This window comes from Myotis myotis, unplaced genomic scaffold, assembly GCF_014108235.1.
Source record: "Myotis myotis isolate mMyoMyo1 unplaced genomic scaffold, mMyoMyo1.p scaffold_m19_p_8, whole genome shotgun sequence".
Classification (NCBI taxonomy): Eukaryota; Metazoa; Chordata; class Mammalia; order Chiroptera; family Vespertilionidae; genus Myotis; species Myotis myotis.
Genome location: NW_023416390.1, coordinates 41,721,498 through 41,740,812, shown reverse-complemented (window position 1 = coordinate 41,740,812; position 19,315 = coordinate 41,721,498). Strand labels below are relative to the sequence as shown.

At 39.5% G+C, this 19,315-nt stretch overlaps 1 protein-coding gene and 1 long non-coding RNA gene across 4 annotated transcripts in view; one reads left to right on the top strand and one right to left on the bottom strand.

The window, feature by feature from the left end:
* Positions 1-976: 976 nt before the first annotated feature.
* Positions 977-2,760, bottom strand: LOC118661265. Its single transcript, XR_004969242.1, has 3 exons — positions 2,667-2,760; positions 1,818-1,852; positions 977-1,049 (listed from the first exon to the last, which is right to left on the bottom strand). It is a non-coding gene; the product is annotated as an uncharacterized LOC118661265 (long non-coding RNA).
* A 6,768-nt stretch (positions 2,761-9,528) lies between these two features.
* The window catches only part of AGPS (alkylglycerone phosphate synthase), a 134,753-nt gene continuing 124,966 nt past the window's right edge, over positions 9,529-19,315 (top strand). Inside the window, exon 1 of one of the 3 annotated variants that reach the window (XM_036319244.1) lies at positions 9,529-9,850. In XM_036319244.1, the coding sequence (XP_036175137.1) occupies positions 9,603-9,850 (248 nt within the window). In that variant the 5' untranslated portion in view covers positions 9,529-9,602. The remainder of the gene's footprint in view (positions 9,851-19,315) is intronic. The other 2 variants (XM_036319245.1, XM_036319243.1) reach the window with 2 other exon arrangements.

Sequence of the window (19,315 nt, the reverse complement as noted above, 5' to 3'; positions counted from 1 at the left end):
ACAGAAACCATGCAGGCCAGAAGAGACTGGCAAGAAATATTCAAAGTGATGAATAGCAAGAACCTGCAACCAAGATTACTTTATCCAGCAAAGCTATCATTCAGAATAGAAGGTCAGATAAAGAGCTTCACGGATAAGAAAAAGCTAAAGGAGTTCATCACCACCAAACCAGCATTATATGAAATGCTGAAAGGTATTCTTTAAGAAGAGGAAGAAGAAAAAGGAACTCTTACCATTTGCCACAGCATGGATGGAACTTGAGAGCGGATAAATACCACATGATCTCACTCATTTGTGGAATATAATGAACAACATAAGCTGATGAACAAGGACTGATCCAGAGACGGAGAGGCATTGATTGGACTGTCGGGACTTGGAGGGAAGGTAGGGGAGGGTGGGGGTAAGGGGGAAAGATCAACCAAAGGACTTATATGCAAGCATATAGGCCTAACCAATGGACATGGACAACGGGGGGGTGAGGGCATGAGCGGGGGTGGGGGGGTGGGGGGTAGAGGGTAACGTGGGGACAAGGACACATATGTAATATCTTAATCAATAAAAAATATATTAAAAAAAAAGAAGAAAAAAAAAAGAAACTTGAACAAAACAACTGTTAGGTTAAATTTGTATTTTGGAAACACTGTATCCCAAAATAAGAGAGAATACTTATCCTTTACAAATACAAATGGAAACTATTTGGAACTGAATAATAATGAAATTGCTATTATTAAAAGTTGAATAAATTAATTGCTTAGAGAGATATTTCTAGCCCTAAACACATGTATCAGAAAACAAACACACCAAAAAAGGTTGAGAAGTCAATGAGCTAAACATTAATTTCAAGAAATTAGAAAAAAAGTAGCAGATGGGAAATGACAAGGAATATTATCAGAAATTAATAAAAAGAAAGCATATATATAATAGGATCAACAAAATAAAAAACTGGTTCATTATAAGAACTTACGAGAATGTGGAGAAAAGGAAATCATTGTACACGATTGGTAGGAATGTATTTCGGTGCAGCCACAATGGAAAACAATAGGAAGTTTCTAAAAAAAATTAAAAATAGAACTGCCTTATGACCTAGCAATCCCACTTCTGAGTATACATCCAAAGAAAATAAAATCTGTATTTTGAAGCTATACCTACACCTCCATCTTCATAATAGCCAAGATATGAAAACAACCTAAATATCTATGCATGGATAAATGAATAAAGAAAATGTGTTACACACACACACACACACACACACACACATACACTGAAATAGTATGCAGGCTTAAAAAAGAAAGATATTCTGTTATTTGTGACTGTATCGATGAACCATAATGGAGGACATTATGCTAAGTGAAATAAGCCAGACACAGAAAGACAGTACTGCATGATCTCACATATGTGGAATCTAAGTTAGAAAAATTTACAGAAACAGAGAGTAAAATGGCTCCCTTGGGGGAGGTGGAAGTGGGTAGATACTGGCAAAGGGTACAAAGTTTTACTTATACAAGATAAAAAAGTTCTGGAGATCTATGTACAGCATGGTGGCCATAGTAAATTCTGTATTGCATACTTGAAATTTGCTAAGGGGGTAAATCTTAAGTGTTCTCACCACACACACACACACACACACACACACACACAAAGAAAATGGTTACTATATGAGGTGATGTATATGTGAATTAGTTTAACTGCGGCAATAATTACTATATGTATATGTATATATATATATGTATGTATGTGTGTGTGTATATATATATATATACACACACACACACACACACATACACATACAAACAACATGAAATTGTTATGGTACCTACCTTAAGAACATATAATTCCTGTTTTTCAATTATACCTCAATAAAGCAAAAAGAAATTTTTTAAAAAGCTGGTTCTTTTAAAAAGTAATAAAATTGATTAATGCCTGGGAAACTGATTAGAGACAAAGAGAGAGGGAGCAAAATAACCAATGTTGGGAAAGGTGGGACATACTACAGATCCTATAGACATTAAAATACTATGAAATACTATAGACATTAAGATACTATAAAAACTTTGTCAATAAATTTAAAAATGTAAAGTAAGCAATGTGTTAGAAAAACATTGTCTTAAACTGAAACAGTTTCAGTTTCAGAAACATTGTCATAAACTGAAATTAAAAATCTGAATAGCATTAAACTATTAATGTGTAAATAAAAACCTTTTCATAAAAACTCAAGGTTCAGACTGTTTCTTTGGTGAATTCTAACAAATGTGTAAAGAAGAAATAATGATCAATCTTAAATAAAATCTTCCTGGGACAAGAAAAAAAAGGAGTCCTTCACGAGGCTAGTAAAACCTGATAATTTCCTATTAGAAAAGAAAAATAATAAATCAATCTTACTTATAATCATAGATACAAACCCTTAAACAAAAATTTAATACACTGTGTTCAGTAATACATAAAAAGGCCAATACATCCTGATTAGGTTGGGTGTATGACTGCATTGCAAAGTTAGTTGAACAGTGGAAAAATCAACATATGCAATTTACCATACTAACAAAATAAAGGAGAAAAACATAATCATCTCAAAAGCTGCAGGAAAAAAAATCTGATAAAAATAAAAATCTAGGATTTGAAGGGGGGGTTGCTTAATCTGCTATAAGGTTTATTTAAAAAAAGTAACCCACTTTAAACAATGGTGAAATGTTGTGAAGTTTCCCTCTGAAATCAGGAACAAGATAAGGTGCTATCATCACAACTTCTATTCAACACTATACTGGAGGTCCTAGTCAGCTGGGTAAGGCAAGAAAAAAAAAGAACTGTACAGGTTTGTAAAGGAAGAAAAAGAAGTACAAGAATTGTAAAGAAAGGAATCAACTGTTTTTATTCATTGTTATATAACTGCATGTAGAAAATCTAAAAGAATATGCATACAATAGTTAAAATAGCATCTTACTGATATAAGGTAGATAAAAAGATCAATTGAATAGAACAGAGGGCCCAGAATAAGACTATTGCTATATGAACACTTGCTTTTTGACAAAGGTGACAATGTAGAGTAAGATCTTTTCTTTTTTTTTTAATATATATATATTTTTTATTGCTTAAAGTAATACAAAGGGTATTACATATGTGTCCATTTCCCCCCCCCCCCCGCCCTAGACAGTCCCCTAGCCTCCCCTATCCCCCAGTGTCTTATGTCCATTGGTTATGCTTATATGCATGCATACAAGTCCTTTGTGAGGCAACTGGATACTCATATAGAGACAAAAAGAAACCTGATCTACACCATAAGCACAAACCAATTCCAGGTAAACTGTAGGTATAAATGTGAAAGGAAAAATAAGGCTTCCATATAGTGATATAGGAGATATATCACATTCACAAATAATGATATACAAATGGCCAACAAACATACAAAAAAGGCACTTGATTTCATAAGTAATCAGAGAAATGCAAATTAAATCCAAAATAAGGTAATAGTATATAATAGCTAAAACTAACTAGACTGGCAATAACATGTTAGAGTAAAGGGAACTCTCACATGCTACTAGGACAGTACGTTTTGTACAATCATTTCAGCAAACAGTTTGGCATTTCATCATTTATTAAGCATATGCATACTCTATGACTTATCAATTCCACTCTTAGGTGGGTACTCAACAAAAATTCTACCTAGAGACATACGCAAAAATGTTCATAGTAACTTTATCCACAAAACAAAAATAACTTGAATGTCCACTAATCATAGAATAGATGAACCCTGATATGTACATTAAATAGAATACTATACAGCAAAGAAAATGAATGTGCTACAACTACACACAACAATATGTATGAATCTCATAAACATAATGTAAAATGAAAGAAACCAGATACAAAAAACCTACTTTAAGATTCCATTTAGAGGAACCAAGATGGCAGCATAGGTAAACACCTGAACTTGCTGTCTTGCATAACCACATCAAAACTACAACTAAAAGACAAAACGGATATCATCCAGAACCACGGGAAGGCTGGCTGAGTGGAAGTCTGACAACTAGAGGGAAAGAGAAAGCACATCTAGACTGGTAGGAGGTGCAGAGGTGCAGAAGAGCGGAGGTATGGAGGCCTGTACAAAACAGGCTAGCAACTGGGTACACTGTGGTTTTTTTCAATTGGGAGGGAGATACAAACTCCCGACTTTTCTGAACTCCAGTTCCAGGCGAGACTCTGGGGACCCAGGCTCATACGGGAAGAAACTGGACTGTCTGGCAGCGGGCAGAACTCGGAACTCGAGGGCGGCTTTCTCTCGGAGGTGCTTGCAGCGATTACCTGGACACTGAGACACGGGGCGTCTTAGGGCAGGGCTGAGGATCAGCCATAGCTGCTTGCTCCACCCTGTTGATTCCCTGAGACCCCGCCCCACCCAGGCTGTGGCAGAGGCTTTTGCATATGAATGCCCTGGCCCTTTGCAATCTGAAAATTACTTAACAAATTGCAGCTGGGCCAGACAGACCCAGAACTTCCAAGAGAAGGCCCAAGGCCCCACAGCAGCTTGCATTACTTCACAGCTGGGCCTCATCTGGGCACCTCCAAACCCCAAAAAAGGAAGGGGAATCTGCAGATCTCTTCGTAGCTCCTGCTGGGTAGCCTCAAGCAGAGGCTAAATTAGCACCTCCTGAGATCCAAGAGCCAGTGTACCCAGTGGTCAGAGTGGGACCATTCAGATTACAACTCCTCAGATCCATAAGGGACACACTCAGGGGGCAGACTCAGTGAGCACCAAAGCCCCACTGAAGCAAGTCTTGCCGCAGAAGGGTGTCTTCAGCACAGAAGTTCTCCCACTGAAGACACAGCTGATTCTTACAGCCAATTGGCCTGGAGGTCAATTCCTCCCAGTGATAACTACAACAATCAAGGCTTAATGCCGGAGTCAAACCCCAGCAGGTCCAGGGGTCCCCAAAGGTGTGGATGGAGTCGGCGAAGAAGGAATGACACAGAGACAGCGTTCAGTTGATCAGCAGCCTAGCCAGGATCTCTAGCCAGGATCTCCAGCCAAGTTCTGGTCTGGATCTCCAGCGAAGTTCTGCTGTTTATTGTCTTGTTACATCCGTATTTATCCCAGTTGATTTTAATCCTGTCAATTTCTATTACAAAGGTTAGGGCGTTTCTTATCTCCATTCCAGGGAGTAAAGATTATGTAGCTTAAGCATGATTGTTTGCAGTGATTAACTACCCGCCTGGCACTTAGTTAAGAGGTTTTATTCCCTCCCTAACTTCAGGGGAAAATCCCTACCTGGGGAAACAACCTTTCTCAGAGAGGAGACCTTGGTTAAAACACATAGTGCCAAGAAGGTGAGCAAACATATTAAGAACAGCATGCCATATATGCCAGGTCCCTTGAAACAGCAAGCATGGACCGGCTCCCGGCAGCTTAACTACAACAAGACTACAACAAGACTGTGCACAAAGTCCACAAAGGGGTGCACCAAGAGTGTCCACCTCAGGTAATTGGGGAGGCTGAGCCATTGGGCCCTATAGGACACCTAGCACACAAAGCCACTCTATCAACAGAGGGAAGGAGCCAAAATGCGGAGACAAAGAAACATGTCACAAATGAAAGAAATGGAGGAAGGCAAACTACTGGATATAGAGTTCAAAAACCACGGTTATAAGGTTACTCAAGAATCTTCTAGAAACCTCTGAGAAATTTAGTGAGACTCTCAAGGATATGAAAAAGGACCAATTAGAAGTTAAGCATACACTGACTGAAATAAAGAATAATATACAGAGATCCAACAGCAGACTACAGAATCCCAAGAATCAAGTCAAAGATTTGAAATACAAAGAAGCAAAAAACACCCAACTGGAAAAGCAAAAAGAAAAGATTCCAAAAATATGAAGACAGTGTGAGGAGTCTCTGGGACAACTTCAAGTGTACCAACATCAGAATTATAGGGGTGCCAGAAAAATAGAGAGAGCAAGATATTGAAAACCTATTTGAAGAAATAATGACGGAGAACTCCCCCTTCCTGGTGAAAGAAATAGACTTACAAGTCCAGGAAGCACAGAGAACCCCAAACAAAGGAATCCAAAGAGGACCACACCAAGACACATCATAATTAAAATGCCAAGGGCAAAAGACAAAGAGAGAATCTTAAAAGCAGCAAGAGAAAAAAAGTCAGTTACCTACAAGGGAGTACCCATATGACTGTCAGCTGATTTCTCAACAGAAACTATGTAGGCCAGTAGGGAGTGGCAAGAAATATTCAAAGTGATGAATAGCAAGACCTACAACCAAGATTATTCTACCTAGCAAAGTTATCATTTGGAATTGAAGGTCAAATAAAGAGCTTCACAGATAAGAACAAGCTAAAGGAGTTCATCACCACCAAGCCAGTATTATATAAATGCTGAAGGGTATTCTTTAAGAAGAGGAAGAAGAAGAAAAAGGTAAAGATAAAAGTTATGAACAACAAAGTGACAACAAATACATATCTATCAACAAGTGAATCTAAAAATCAAGTAAATAAAAAATATAATGAAAAGAATAAACTGGTGAATATAATAGAATCAGGATCATAGAAAGGGAGTGGACTGACAATTCTCGGGGGAAGGGGGTGTGGGCGGTGAGGGAAGAGACTAGACAAATATTGAACACCTATGGATGAGGACAATGGGAGGTGAGGGTAAGGGCATGGGGTGGGGTGGGAACCGGGTAGAGGGGAGGTATGGGGAGAAAAAGGAGGAACAACTGTAATAATCTGAACAATAAAGACTTATTGAAAAAAGATTCCATTTATATAAATGCAAACAAAGAAATAAGGAATGCATGCTCAATCATTAAAACTAGAAAGAAAAACAAGAAAAATGCATTTCATAAAACTCAGGACAGTGGTTACTTTTGCCAGGTTGGGGAGAGTTAAGTGATTGGGAAGGAGGGCATAAGGGAACTTGCAGGGGGCTAGCAGTGTTCTATTTCTCTAGCTAGATAAAAGTTACATGGGTGTTTGATCTGTGATAATTTATGATTTATTTTTGTCTGTTTGATTTTTGTAATAAAAATATGTGTGGCCCACCTGGTGTGGCTCAATTATTCCAATGTCCCAGGAAATCACCGGTTGGATTTAAGGTCAGGGCACATGCCCAGGTTACGGGCTCGATCTCCAGTAGGGGGCGTGCAGGAGGCAGTTGATCTATTTGCTCTTGAGCATCCATGTTTCTCTCTCTCTCCCCCTCCCTTCCTCTCTCTGAAATCAATGAAAACATATTTAAAAAAATGTGTGAAAATGCTAGAATTCCTTTACCCATGGATTACTTAGCGCTCTGAAGATGAGTAATAAAAATCAGAGCAGTAAAGAAATTTAGTACATATTTTAGGAGCTAATCTATCCTATTTAGATTTTTTGCTTCATATTAGAAGAGAGAAATGTCATAAATGCAAATAAAGCTTACTTCATTTAAAATTCGACATGTCATTGGTTCAGCGCTTGTTTCTGTACATGTGGTCAGTTCTCCATTGGATCTAGATTATTAAGGTCCACATGTTCCCAAGACTCAGAAGAACAGGTTCATTGATGCCCTTCTGAATAGTAGTATATTCACTGTGGTTTTGCTTTTGTGGGAATCATAAGCATCTCAAAGGACCATGCTTCAAGTGAAACATTTGTTCCTCTTAAGTAGCATGAAATAAATATCAGGGTACTCAGATTGGGCTTTGCCCTTGTTAAGAAGAAGGGGTAGGAAAGTCTTCACCAAGGTCAACTACATCACACTTATTCTACCTAATAGTATAACAGTTTTCCCCCACATATATATCTTAATTCCTAATTAGCCTGATTATACCACATGGATGAGACATTGGCTTAAATACTTTTGCATCTCATAGGACAAAGTAAATAATTAGGTATATAAAATAGGCTTAAACAAATGCTTTTATTGCCTATATGTTTTTCATTATTCTGTATATATTTGAAACATAAATCAGTAAGTTTTTCCACTGGTACATAATTTTGGTTTACATCAAGCTTTTCATCACCCAGGAAAAAAGAATATTTGTTATCCTATTGATATCTGCAAAATTTATAACTATGCCTCCTGAGAGTTGGCAAAATGCATGTCCATACCTCAATTTGGACAAGACTGAAGAAGTCAGTTAACTACATTTACATTTAAAGCATGCCAGTGCTGTTAGATTGAGCTCTCTGGAAGTCAAGCAAAAATTAACAGACCCATCTCATTCCCAAAAGCATTTTGGCAAGAAATCTACTAATTTTACATGATTACAAGCAAATATGCTAGTTGGTGTTTTAACGCTGTTCTAGTAACACCTGGAAAGGATGTGAAAACCTTGATGACTAAAGTTGCTGAACTCTTGAACTTGAGGAGCCTTTCTCAACAATTTACTCCCCCTCCTGTCCCTTTTCTTCACTCCTAGTCCATTTGAAATAGCCAATGGCTTCCTCTAGGAAGAGCACAATGATTAGAAGCAGCAGCGAAACAGGAGTTGGGCTCACTGATTCTAGAGCTAGACTAGATATTTAAGGCTGAACTATCTCTTAAGATCTGTACAAACCAAGTCCTCCTACTGCCTGAATTTTTCAGCACTAAAGCATTCTTTTGTATTAGTCATATAACTCCTCAAATGCCTTAAGTTTTTCGCAAGAGCCAGTGTTAGAAAGAAGGTGGTTATTCAGAGAGGTACCATTTCCAAGACATTATGCAGAAAGAAACTTTAATTCTGATGGTCAGGTCTGAAATCTAATTCACTGCTGAAACGGTTATGGAGAACTGTCCTTTGAGATCCCCCTAATTTCACGAAGTGCCACTCACAGAAATGAAATCAATCTGTAGATAAGCAAGAAGTTTTGGAATTTTATCTGCAGCAAAAAAAAAATAAATAAATAAATAAAATGTTGGGTCATTTAATCTGTAGCAATAAAAAACAAGTCTGGCAGAAATGGAAAGAGACCATAGGTTGCAACTCAGCTTTAGCATTTACCAGCTGCCTGACTGACCTGGGGCGAATCAGTGTCTCTGGAGCTTCCGTTCTTTCATCTATAAAATGTGGATTACTTGAGATCTAGCCTCCAGCACATTGGGAGGCACGAAGCTGGCGATGAGAGCATGACCGCTATACTGGTTATAGGGAAGGAATCCGTTTTGAGTTACTTTAGTGACTCCGCAGAGAGTGAGGGCAGCAGGGGAGCAGTATTAGCTTATGCAGGGAAAGGATGCAGCTGGTTCTGTCAGGTCCAGTAGCACCGCCCACGCCTCTCGATCCGAGGTTTCTGCCCCCACAAGCTACTCCCAAGGCCCAGGGCACTACCTTGGGTACTAGGGCAACTCGGGGGCGTTTGTGGTTTGGGTCCCGCTCCAGCACAGCCCGAGCTGGGCCAGTCCGGGGACAGTTCAAACTCACCTGCTGGGCAGGTGCACACGGTCCGAGGCGTGACCGCGGAGGCGGGCGGGCGGGGTGGGCGGGGAGCGGAGAATGTAAAGCTCCAGGCGCATGGCACCCGCCGCCCAGTCGCCGCGGTGGCTGCCGGGATGCGCCGCAGCGAATGGTCGCGCCGGGCGCCGTTCTGAGTGACCTTTCACCCGCGCCCAGCGGTCCCGGACGGCGGCACAAGGCGGAAGCCATGGCGGAGGCGGCGGCTGCAGCAGGCGAGACGGGCGCGAGCGCGGGCTCCGGGTCTGCAGTGGACCGGGCCCCGGGCCGGGACCGCGCGGGGCGGAGGCTGAGGGTTCTCTCGGGCCATCTGCTGGGCCGGCCCCGGGAGGCCCCGAGTACCAATGAGTGCAAAGCGCCGAGAGCCGCGGCGGCTGCCACGGCGGCGCCCCCGGCCCCTCCCGCCGCGCAGGAGTCGGGCACCATCCCCAAGAAGCGGTGAGTAGCGGCTCGGCCCCGGCCGGCGGCGAGGGAGCAGGCCGCGCCCTGCGGGTGGGCGAGGCGAGGTGGAAGTGCAGGAACCGGTGGGCGAAGGCATCCGGTGCCGGGAAGCCCTGACACCTCGCCTTTGAGAGCCTGGACCAGACGCAGGGCTGCTGGGCGGGGGCGAGCGCAATGAGAGTCACAGACCCGAAGGAGTCTTCTTGGGGAAACTTTGGAGAGGACTCTTGCCTTGGCTTCCTCCTGCCAGGGATTCATTCTCTATCTTGAACTAATACTTTCGGGGCCCAGATCTTGGGATGGATAGAAGAGGCTCTGTGTTGAACCTTCGAGGATATTTAAGTTTGTGCTAGATGGTGAAGCTCCCCTCACTGGCGCAGGGGAGCTGGTTCTTGGAAGAAGGCACCGACTGGTTTCTGCTTAGGGGCAGGGTCTCCTGCTTTGGGGGAAGACACCCTGGGGTGGGTAAGAAGTAATGAGCTTCAGATACTCGATAGTGATTTTAGGAAGTGGTGGTCGTTACTGAAGCTGAAAGATCTTAACTTCCTACTTTTTTGGAGAAATCCTAAAGCTCAGATGAAAGCTGCGAGGGGGAGGTATTTTCTGAGATGCGACTTTGTCAGCGTGGATAAACTTTGAGAGTGGGGAAAAAATGTTGCTAATGATCGCGTGCTTTCATTGTGCCAGATATTGTGCTAAATGTATTATTTCTTTTACTCCTGTCTCCAGACAATGAGATAGGTGTAGTTATCTACCGTTTTACAGATGAAGAAATTAAAAAGATTTTCAAGGCTGCTGCAGGCTTGACAGGTATGCCGTGTGGCAGGTTAGAATTCGAAAGCACATCAAGTTAACTTTAGGGTCAAGTTCTTAAGCTGTACTGCTGTTGGTGAATTTATTAATTCAACATTTATTGAGTCCTTCCTTAGTACATCCCAATTGTACTAGGAATACAGAGATTTAAGAATGCAGTGTTTACTTTTCAGGAACTAATAGTCTTGTAAGATAAAGTTGTATAATACAGTCTGATAAACACCAGCTGATAATCATAGCAAATGATCACTTAACCCAGTTTTGGATATGTATTTGTTAGGGCAAAGGCTTTCTAGAATAAGGATCGTCTGAGTAAATCTTGAAATTTGTGTTGGAATTAGCCTGCCAACGGAGAAAAGTGTTCTTGGCAGAAAAGGTGCATTCACAGATAAAGCAGTGCAGGTTAGGGAACTGCTGGGGGTGAAGTGTGACAGAAAGGGGTGAGAATGACAGGGGATGAGGGCTGGAGAGACTGGGTCTTGTTTGCACCACTTTATGTGAGATGAAACATTACATTTGCCTTTTGGCAAGGTAACATTGGGGACTGAAGTGAAGAAGGTTAAGGATATGGGAACATAGACCTGAGTTTGAATTTCCACTACACTTCCAGCTGCATGACTTAGGGAAGTCACTTAACTTCTCAGAGCTTCTGTTCCCCCATCTGTGAAAATGAAGACCATAATACCTGCTTGGCAGTGTTGCGGTGAGAACAGAAAAATGTAGGGTTCAGTAATCAAGTGCTTAATGCAATGCTGGTTACATAACCCCTCAACGAATGGTAGATACAATTTTCGTTCAGTCCAAAGACAGGGAGACCAATTACTAGTAAAAGACTTTTATCCTAATGAGAAATACTATTTGAAAAAAGTAATAGGAGGTAAGTTTTCCATAACTTGGTTACTGAATGGTGGGGGATGGAGGAATAAAGAATCATATCTTGGCCTCTGGCTTCACTTGATATTATATTAGCTATCAGTGGGTTTAAAACTTAAGTTTTCCAAATGGCTTTATGTACATTTATGTCTACTCATTCACATACAACTCTGTGTGATTATATATTTACATGCAGGTTCACACTCTTAGAACTAAGTAGGTAGGTCAGTGTATTCCTATGGTTGGATTTAGGGGCCTTGGTCTACAGTATTTGGAGAAAAATAGTAAGTCTTCTTGTAAGTCACATTGGGATAGTGAATAAGGCTTCCATGGCTGAAGATGATTGGTCTGGGGTCCCCTGTGTGGCTACACTATGGTTTGAAGGCACAGCTGTAAACCATTGATGGCGTGGATTAATTACAAAGGGTAGAAAACTCTATCTCAGTGGTTCTCAACCTTGGCCTCTGGAATGAGGCCCAGAAATCAGGATTTTAAAGAGTCCCAGGTGATTCTAATGTGCAGCCAAGGTTGAGAACCACTGCTCTATCTGGTCTTTGATTTAGGATGGGGTGTGGCTAGTTGTAAAATCTAGTCCTATACTGCTGTTTTGAGGTTTGAATCAAATATGAGGGAACACAAAAACTTGTATTAAATGGAACATAGAAAGCTTCCTCAGGGAGTGACCTATTTAATATATTGTTTATGTGGAACCCAGGTTTTTCTTTTAAGGAAGACAAAAGAAGGAGCCAGCATGTATATCTAATAAAGTGAGTGTATGTCAGTTGTTTTGGAATTGTTTGGTGATGTATGTTCTTTGTGTAACTTTTATTACCTTGGATGATGTTATTGCTCGTAAATCTATCTCTTGACTGGTTATCGTCATGGAATTGGAGGAGTGACTTCTTGAAACTCCATGTCTTCATTCCTCTTACAGAATAGCTATGCATGTTAATTTACGCAGTATTTATGAGTAGTTGCTTTAGGACATGCATTTTCCTGGGTGTGGGAGGTAAAGAGATAAGCAATAGGCCTTGGCCTGAAAGAATTCACCACCTAGCAGGGGAGATACACATTCCAGTACGTGTTGGGTAGAGCCACTGGAGATACGGGTACAGATGTAGCACAAAGGAAAGAAAGTGGTATACTCTATATGGGAGGTCAGGGGAAGCTTTCTGGAGATGGTTTTAAAATATGGGTGATAGTGTGGCAGGTTGATTGAATGGTGAGCGGAGTTTGTATCAGGCAAAGGAAACAAATAGCATATAGCAAAGAAAGGGGCATGAAAGTGCATATTGTATTTAGGTAACTCAGCAATTTAGTATAGGCAGAAGTGGGAGTAAAGTGAAAAGAAGAGGGTTCTGGCAGGTCATGAGGCCTCTGGCCTGTAGGTCATCATTCATTCATTCACTCATTCATGCGTGCATGCTTGAGTGCTTACCATGCAATATATAGCAGTGAACAAAAACTCTGCCCTTGTGGATTTAATATTCTAGTTCAGCGGTCGCCAACCTTTCAGACCTCATGGACCACCAGTGGTCCACGGACCACTGGTTGGTGACCGCTGTTCTAGTTGAAGTGGAGATAGTGAACAAACAAGTAATATAGTACTATCCAGCACAGTGGTTCCTAATGCCGCGACCCTTTAATACAGTTCCTCATGTTGTGGTGACCCCCAACCATAAAATTATTTCCATTGCTACTTCATAACTGTAATTTTGCTACTGTTATGAATCGTAATGTAAATATCTGATATGCAGGATGTATTTTCATTGTTACAAATTGAACATGATTAAAGCATAGTGATTAATCACAAAAACAATATGTAATTATATATTCAATATGTGTTTTCCAATGGTCTTAGGCGGCCCCTGTGAAAGGGTCGTTCGACCCCCAAAGGGGTCGAGACCCACAGGTTGAGAACCGCTGACCTAGCAGATGGTATTAAATGTAATGAGGGAAAATGAAGTAGCTGAAGGGACTAGGTGATGGAGAACCCTTTAAGGAATTGAGTTGGAAAGGAACATGATCAAATTGGGTTTGGGTTTGAGAGAAATGACTCCAGTTCAGTGTTAAGAATGAATTGGAGAAGGATGAGGATGAACATAGGAGGATAAGTTAGGGTTCAGCTGTAGCAGAACAAGTGAGAAGTAACGAAGGATTCATCCAAGATAATGGCAATGAGAATATTTGGAAGTTATTGCATTAAGTGCTACTTAAAATTATGTGACTAAATGCTGTGGGGGTTTGGAGATGGTGAAAATAGAAAAGGGATGACAATCCTGAGGAATGTGGACACAATAGCATTGACTGGTGAAATCAACTCACCTGGTTTCCTATGAATTGATTCTAATTCTATCCAGGAACACATATTTTCATTATTTGAAGTTGCTGAGCAGAGTTTTGACGGTGATGGTTTACTTGTGGACTCTCAGTTTTTTTTTAAGTGCATGTTACTTCATAAATGGTTCCGTTATGATCTTGCTTCTGAATGCAGTTTTAGTTTCTTAAAAATCATAGTAAATGTCAGTTAAGTATGTGACATTTTTATGCCTTGGTTTTGGGTTTCTTTAGTTTTTTTTTTTTTAAGTTATTGTAATGTTATGACAAAGATAAGAAAAAAATTCTTCATTGATATCCATTGAATTTGTAAACAGTGATCTTAAAGTCTTTGCAGTGTTCAAATGTTATTTCTGAATTTATAGGATTATTTCTGAATTTATAGCATTTCAGCTTAAAATCATGTCTGAAGTTATTACTCAGTTACATATTTTAAATTTGTTGCAAGTCAGCCATTCTTACAGACCAGATTTTCTTAAATTTTTTAAGTATATAAAAAATCATTTTTGTTTAGCTTTCTAAAACAAAAAAAAATAACGTAACACTTGGCTTTGATTCTTTTAAGTATTTTTATATTTCATTCTGGATCTTTCTGTAGTTGAAATATGCTTACTCATTAAGGAAGGCTGTTTCCGTTTTAGGTAACTGCACTTACTTTTGGCAAGGGAGTTTTGCCTTTTGGGTAAGATTTGGAGCTTTAGGAATCATCACTCACTAAGAAAACTTTTGTATTGCATGTAATATTTGGCCTTGTCAGCATATCTGAAGTTACTAACTAGAGGTTTGGAATATAATGATGACCAATTTCTTGCTGGCAATGTCACTGGGACTCCTCAAATCCTATTTATAGTTGCCATGTTGGTGACTTCATACCATGAAGTGGGGAATGTTCATGCATCCCAGGACCTTGTAAACAAATGTTATATTCAGTTTGCAACTTCCACTCAGATTGATTATATGGTTGGATTTTGCCTTTATGTTTGAACTTTACAGGAATCGGCATTAGGGATATTAAAATGACACCCACTTGAATTCTGTCATTCTGTCAACTCAAATTTTATAAATCAGAGGTACTAGAGCTCTCTGTGATTATGGAAATGTTCTGTAATCTGTGCTGTCCAATATGGTAGCCACTAAACACATGTGGCCATTAAGCACTTGAAATATGGCTAGTTTGACAGAAGAGTTAAACTTTAATTTTTATTTCATTTTAATTAATTAAAATTTAAATAGGCATCTGTAGCTAGTGATACCATGTTGGACAGCACAGGTATAAATTGAAACCTAACTCATTATCCTTTTTCATTCCCAAATGAAGCTACTTTTCTGGGTTTTCTCACTTCTCATAGTATTAGTACCAATCCTATGGTCACATCCTTTAACTTTTACTCCTGAACCACTTTTCATTCTTTTCTGTTAGTATTAAACTGTCTTTTGAATTAATTTATCCAAATTAATAATTCTTAGTCACCCTGCTGCTCATATTTATCTCATCTGATCTTGACCACAAATCAGTAACTGAAGTTCATAAACACTTGCCAGAAAATAGTTACTTGCTGACTAGTAAGTGGTAGAGCTTAGATTTGAGTCCAGTTCTTTTATCTCAAGTCTAGAGCTTTTTCCTTGATACTGCACTGATACCACCAAGTCGTATTCATTTTTTTTTCACCATCTTTCTCACATCCATTTTGTGCATTCAGCAAGAATTTATTTACTTGTGTTCTAGGTGTTTGGGCTACATCAGTGAACAAATGGGCAAAGATCTCTGTGCTCATGGAGCTTACATTCTAATGGGTGAAGAAATTAACCAAACATAATAAGTAAATTATTTAAGTTTGCTAAAAGGTGATAAGTGCTATGGGAAAAAGAAAAAGTGGAGCAGAGTAAGGAGGTTAGGTTCAAATTTCAAATAGGAAGTCACTGGAGAACATGACATTTGAGCAGATATTTGAAGGAGATGAGAGAGTTTAGTTATGCGGATATCTAATTGAATGAGTGATCCAGGCAGAGGAATAGTGTGTGCAAATATCCTAAGGTGGCGTATTAGGAGAGTAACAGACAAGTGTCGCTGGAGTTAGTTCATAACCCCCCAACCCCAACCACTGTTTAAAGCCTGTACCTCTTAAACTTCAGCTTCTCATTTACCTGTCTCTTCTGGTTTACGCTTCAGGGTCTATTGTTTTTGGAACCTTTTTTTTTTTTTAGAATTGGAGAGGGGGCATTTGGCTATTGTCTGTTACCTCTTACCCATGATTTCCATATTGTGAATAGAACTTTAAAATCATACTGTTAAGTATCATACCATCTAATATCTAGGCCTGGAGCCTTTAATTCATTTAAAACAGCTAGATGCTCTCTTGCCATTGCCTCACCTGTTTGAAACTTCATCAGCCAAGTTTGTTGGCAATTTATTCAGTGTTTTCTATGTGCTAAGTACTAGGGAAGATTAACACATTAGTTTTTGCCTTCTGGGACTTACAGGTCTGCCAAGGAAGACTGATGTGTCTTTTATTACTGCAAGGTCCTAGGTGCTATAACAGAGGTATGGGAGGGGAATGGTGACTGATACAGCAATGGAAGGGCAACTTCATTTCAAAGAAATATAGATTACAAGTGTTTGGAGATCATCATTCTATGTCAAGATGTTAATGCAAAAATTCTTAAATCTGAGAGTGAAAACATTGATAAGAGCATTGCCTTTGGATGAGAATAGGATCAAAAAATTACTGTAGGTGAATATGGACAATATAATCTATATATATAAAATCCAAGTGATCAGACGGTAGAATGACCAAAATGACCCGAATGACCGGCTCCCCCCAACCTCCCGTGGCCCCTCCCCACAGCCTGCCCCGTCCCTGATTGACCCCAACCACCCCAATAGGGGGCGGGACTGGCCGGCCAACTACCTGCGGCCCCTCTCCTAAGCCTGCCCAGCCAATCGGCCCCCATTGGGGTGGGCCAGCCAGACCCCACCCATGCACGAATTCAAGTAAGGTATAAAACTGGTATGACAGTTGGCTATAGTAATGATGGGAGCCTTTAAAGTAAAGTATCTGGATAGCTTTTAGAAGTCTTATTTTGATAGCAGCAGAATATGTGGAGTTATTTTACAATGATAAAAAATGTAAGGATAAATAATTTATTCTGAAATGTCATAGGTCTTTATTGCAGATAAAATAAAATGAAGGCAAACATCCAAACTAATTAAGAGATATTCATTATAGCATCTTGACATTTTTTCAGATATGATGTGTGTGTATAAAGTCATGCTGTAATATTGTGTTTAAACTAATATTCACTGTCTTGTATATAACTTTCCATGAATGTGCAATACCTTCAGTGACTCTATAAGTATTATATGAATGGTACTATAAATTTAGTACCAACTATATTATATTGTTTCCAATTTTTTCCTATTATAAAGAATGTTATGATAGGCTTTTTATAATTAAATCTTTAAATATTTCCTTAAGGCACATTTTAAGTAGAATTTTAATGAGTCAGAGAGCATTGGGATATATCCTCCATTTATCTCAGTGGGAAGAAGCAGAAATAAAAGACAACTGCTTATTTGGACTTAATTCTGACCAAGAATAAAGAATTAGAAATGATTTGAATCCTAGGAAAAAGATTGCCATTGTGTTTGAACACGTTTATATCTTATAATTTAAGAAAGCAGCTTTCTAGAAATTCCGATTAAAAGGAAATTAGATGCTTTGGCCTGAGTTGCTAAGGGGAAACCAAAACATGACGACAGGGAGCCTAGGAAACAGTGCTTAACCCTGCCTGGGTCTCAGGTGATGAGGAGAGCTGAGGCAACTGGCTTAGATGTGCCAATTTAAATTCTTTTTTTAAAAAAATATATTTTATTGTTTTTTTACAGAGAGGAAGGGAGAGGGATAGAGAGTTAGAAACATTGATCAGCTGCCTCCTGCACACCCCCCACTGGGGATGTGCCCGCCACCAAGGCACATGCCCTTGACCTGAATCAAACCCGGGACCCCTCAGTCCGCAGGCTGACGCTCTATCCACTGAGCCAAACCGGTTAGGGCCCAATTTAAATTCTTATTGTTATCAGTAAATAATGTACACTCCACACGTATTTTGATGGCTTGTACTTCATGTTTAGGCAAATCCCTCTGTATGAGGTGGTGCACTTTAAGGATTATAGTGTCAGCAGTTTTCTTTCCTCCCAACATACCATTTTGAAAACATTTAAACATATTGCAAAATTGAATATTATAACACATACCAACTAAATTCTGCCATTAATATTTTATTATGCTTGCTTATTACATATTTATCCATTAATCTGTCCTCTTCTTCATCCAGTATTAGTTCATATCATTTTTGATGAATTTTAAAGAAAATGAGGAGATTCATTTTTAAAGTAAAATTTCCTACATTAGCTTTCACCACTATTGGGGGAATTTTTAAGTTAATCTCTCTAACTCTATAATCTCTATTTTCTTGGTGTTTTCACATACTTATAATCTCTTCTTGAAATAAAATTTAAAAGTTCTATATTTTTTAAGTAAAAGGTTCTACTTTTGTTCTCGTATATTGGGCTTGATTCCCAAATAGCGTTTTGTCTACTTAGTCTTTACAAAGTATTTGTACCGTCACAACATAACTATTAGACAGCTAGTCTGATTTTGGTTTTATTTCCAAATTTTTACCTGATATCTGTCATTATTTTTAGAAAATACATTCTAGTTTGCCTTCAGATTTTATACAAGTGGTAACCATTTTAAAAAGAATTTCTTGTTTTGTAGTATGTGCATTAATTAGGACTTCCAGTTACAAATATTAATTTGTAAGGCTGAAAAGGGGAATTTATTATAAGAGTACAGGGGCACCAAAGAACCCGAGGACAGGAATGGAGCTTGGCCTCCAGCTGGAATTAGAACTAAGAACCAGAAAGCTATCAGATTTCTTGCTAGCTTTCCTTCCTTCTTGCTAGTATCTACTGCGTATTTCCCTAAGCAGATCAGCCTTTCTGCTCTTCTGTCTAATGGTAAAATATAGCCACCCCTCTTCTCCAGCCAGTAGCATAGAGCTATTGGACCCCCTTGTTCCCAGTAGCTGGGTCACATGTCTACATTGCTCTAATCAGCTATTGCCTGGAAAGTAGTGGTCGTGCTCTTAGTATAAGAATTGCCCAGGCAGCTGGAAGAGCTGAACTAACTCTGGCCGTCATGCCTTGAAAGATGTCACAGCCAGACCATCTGCTCATCTTTTTTGATGATTCCTTCAAGATTCCCAGAATCTTGCTTCATGAGTTATCCTGTTTATTTTCCTTAAGTCGTCGGTCTTTTTTTTTTTTGACATTTCCTGCTTCTTAAAGGCATGCGAATAAGAGCCTTTGAAATTGTTTTCTGCTTATGTCAGTGACTCCTGGAAATGGCCCTTAATAATTTAGTTATAAAATTCCTA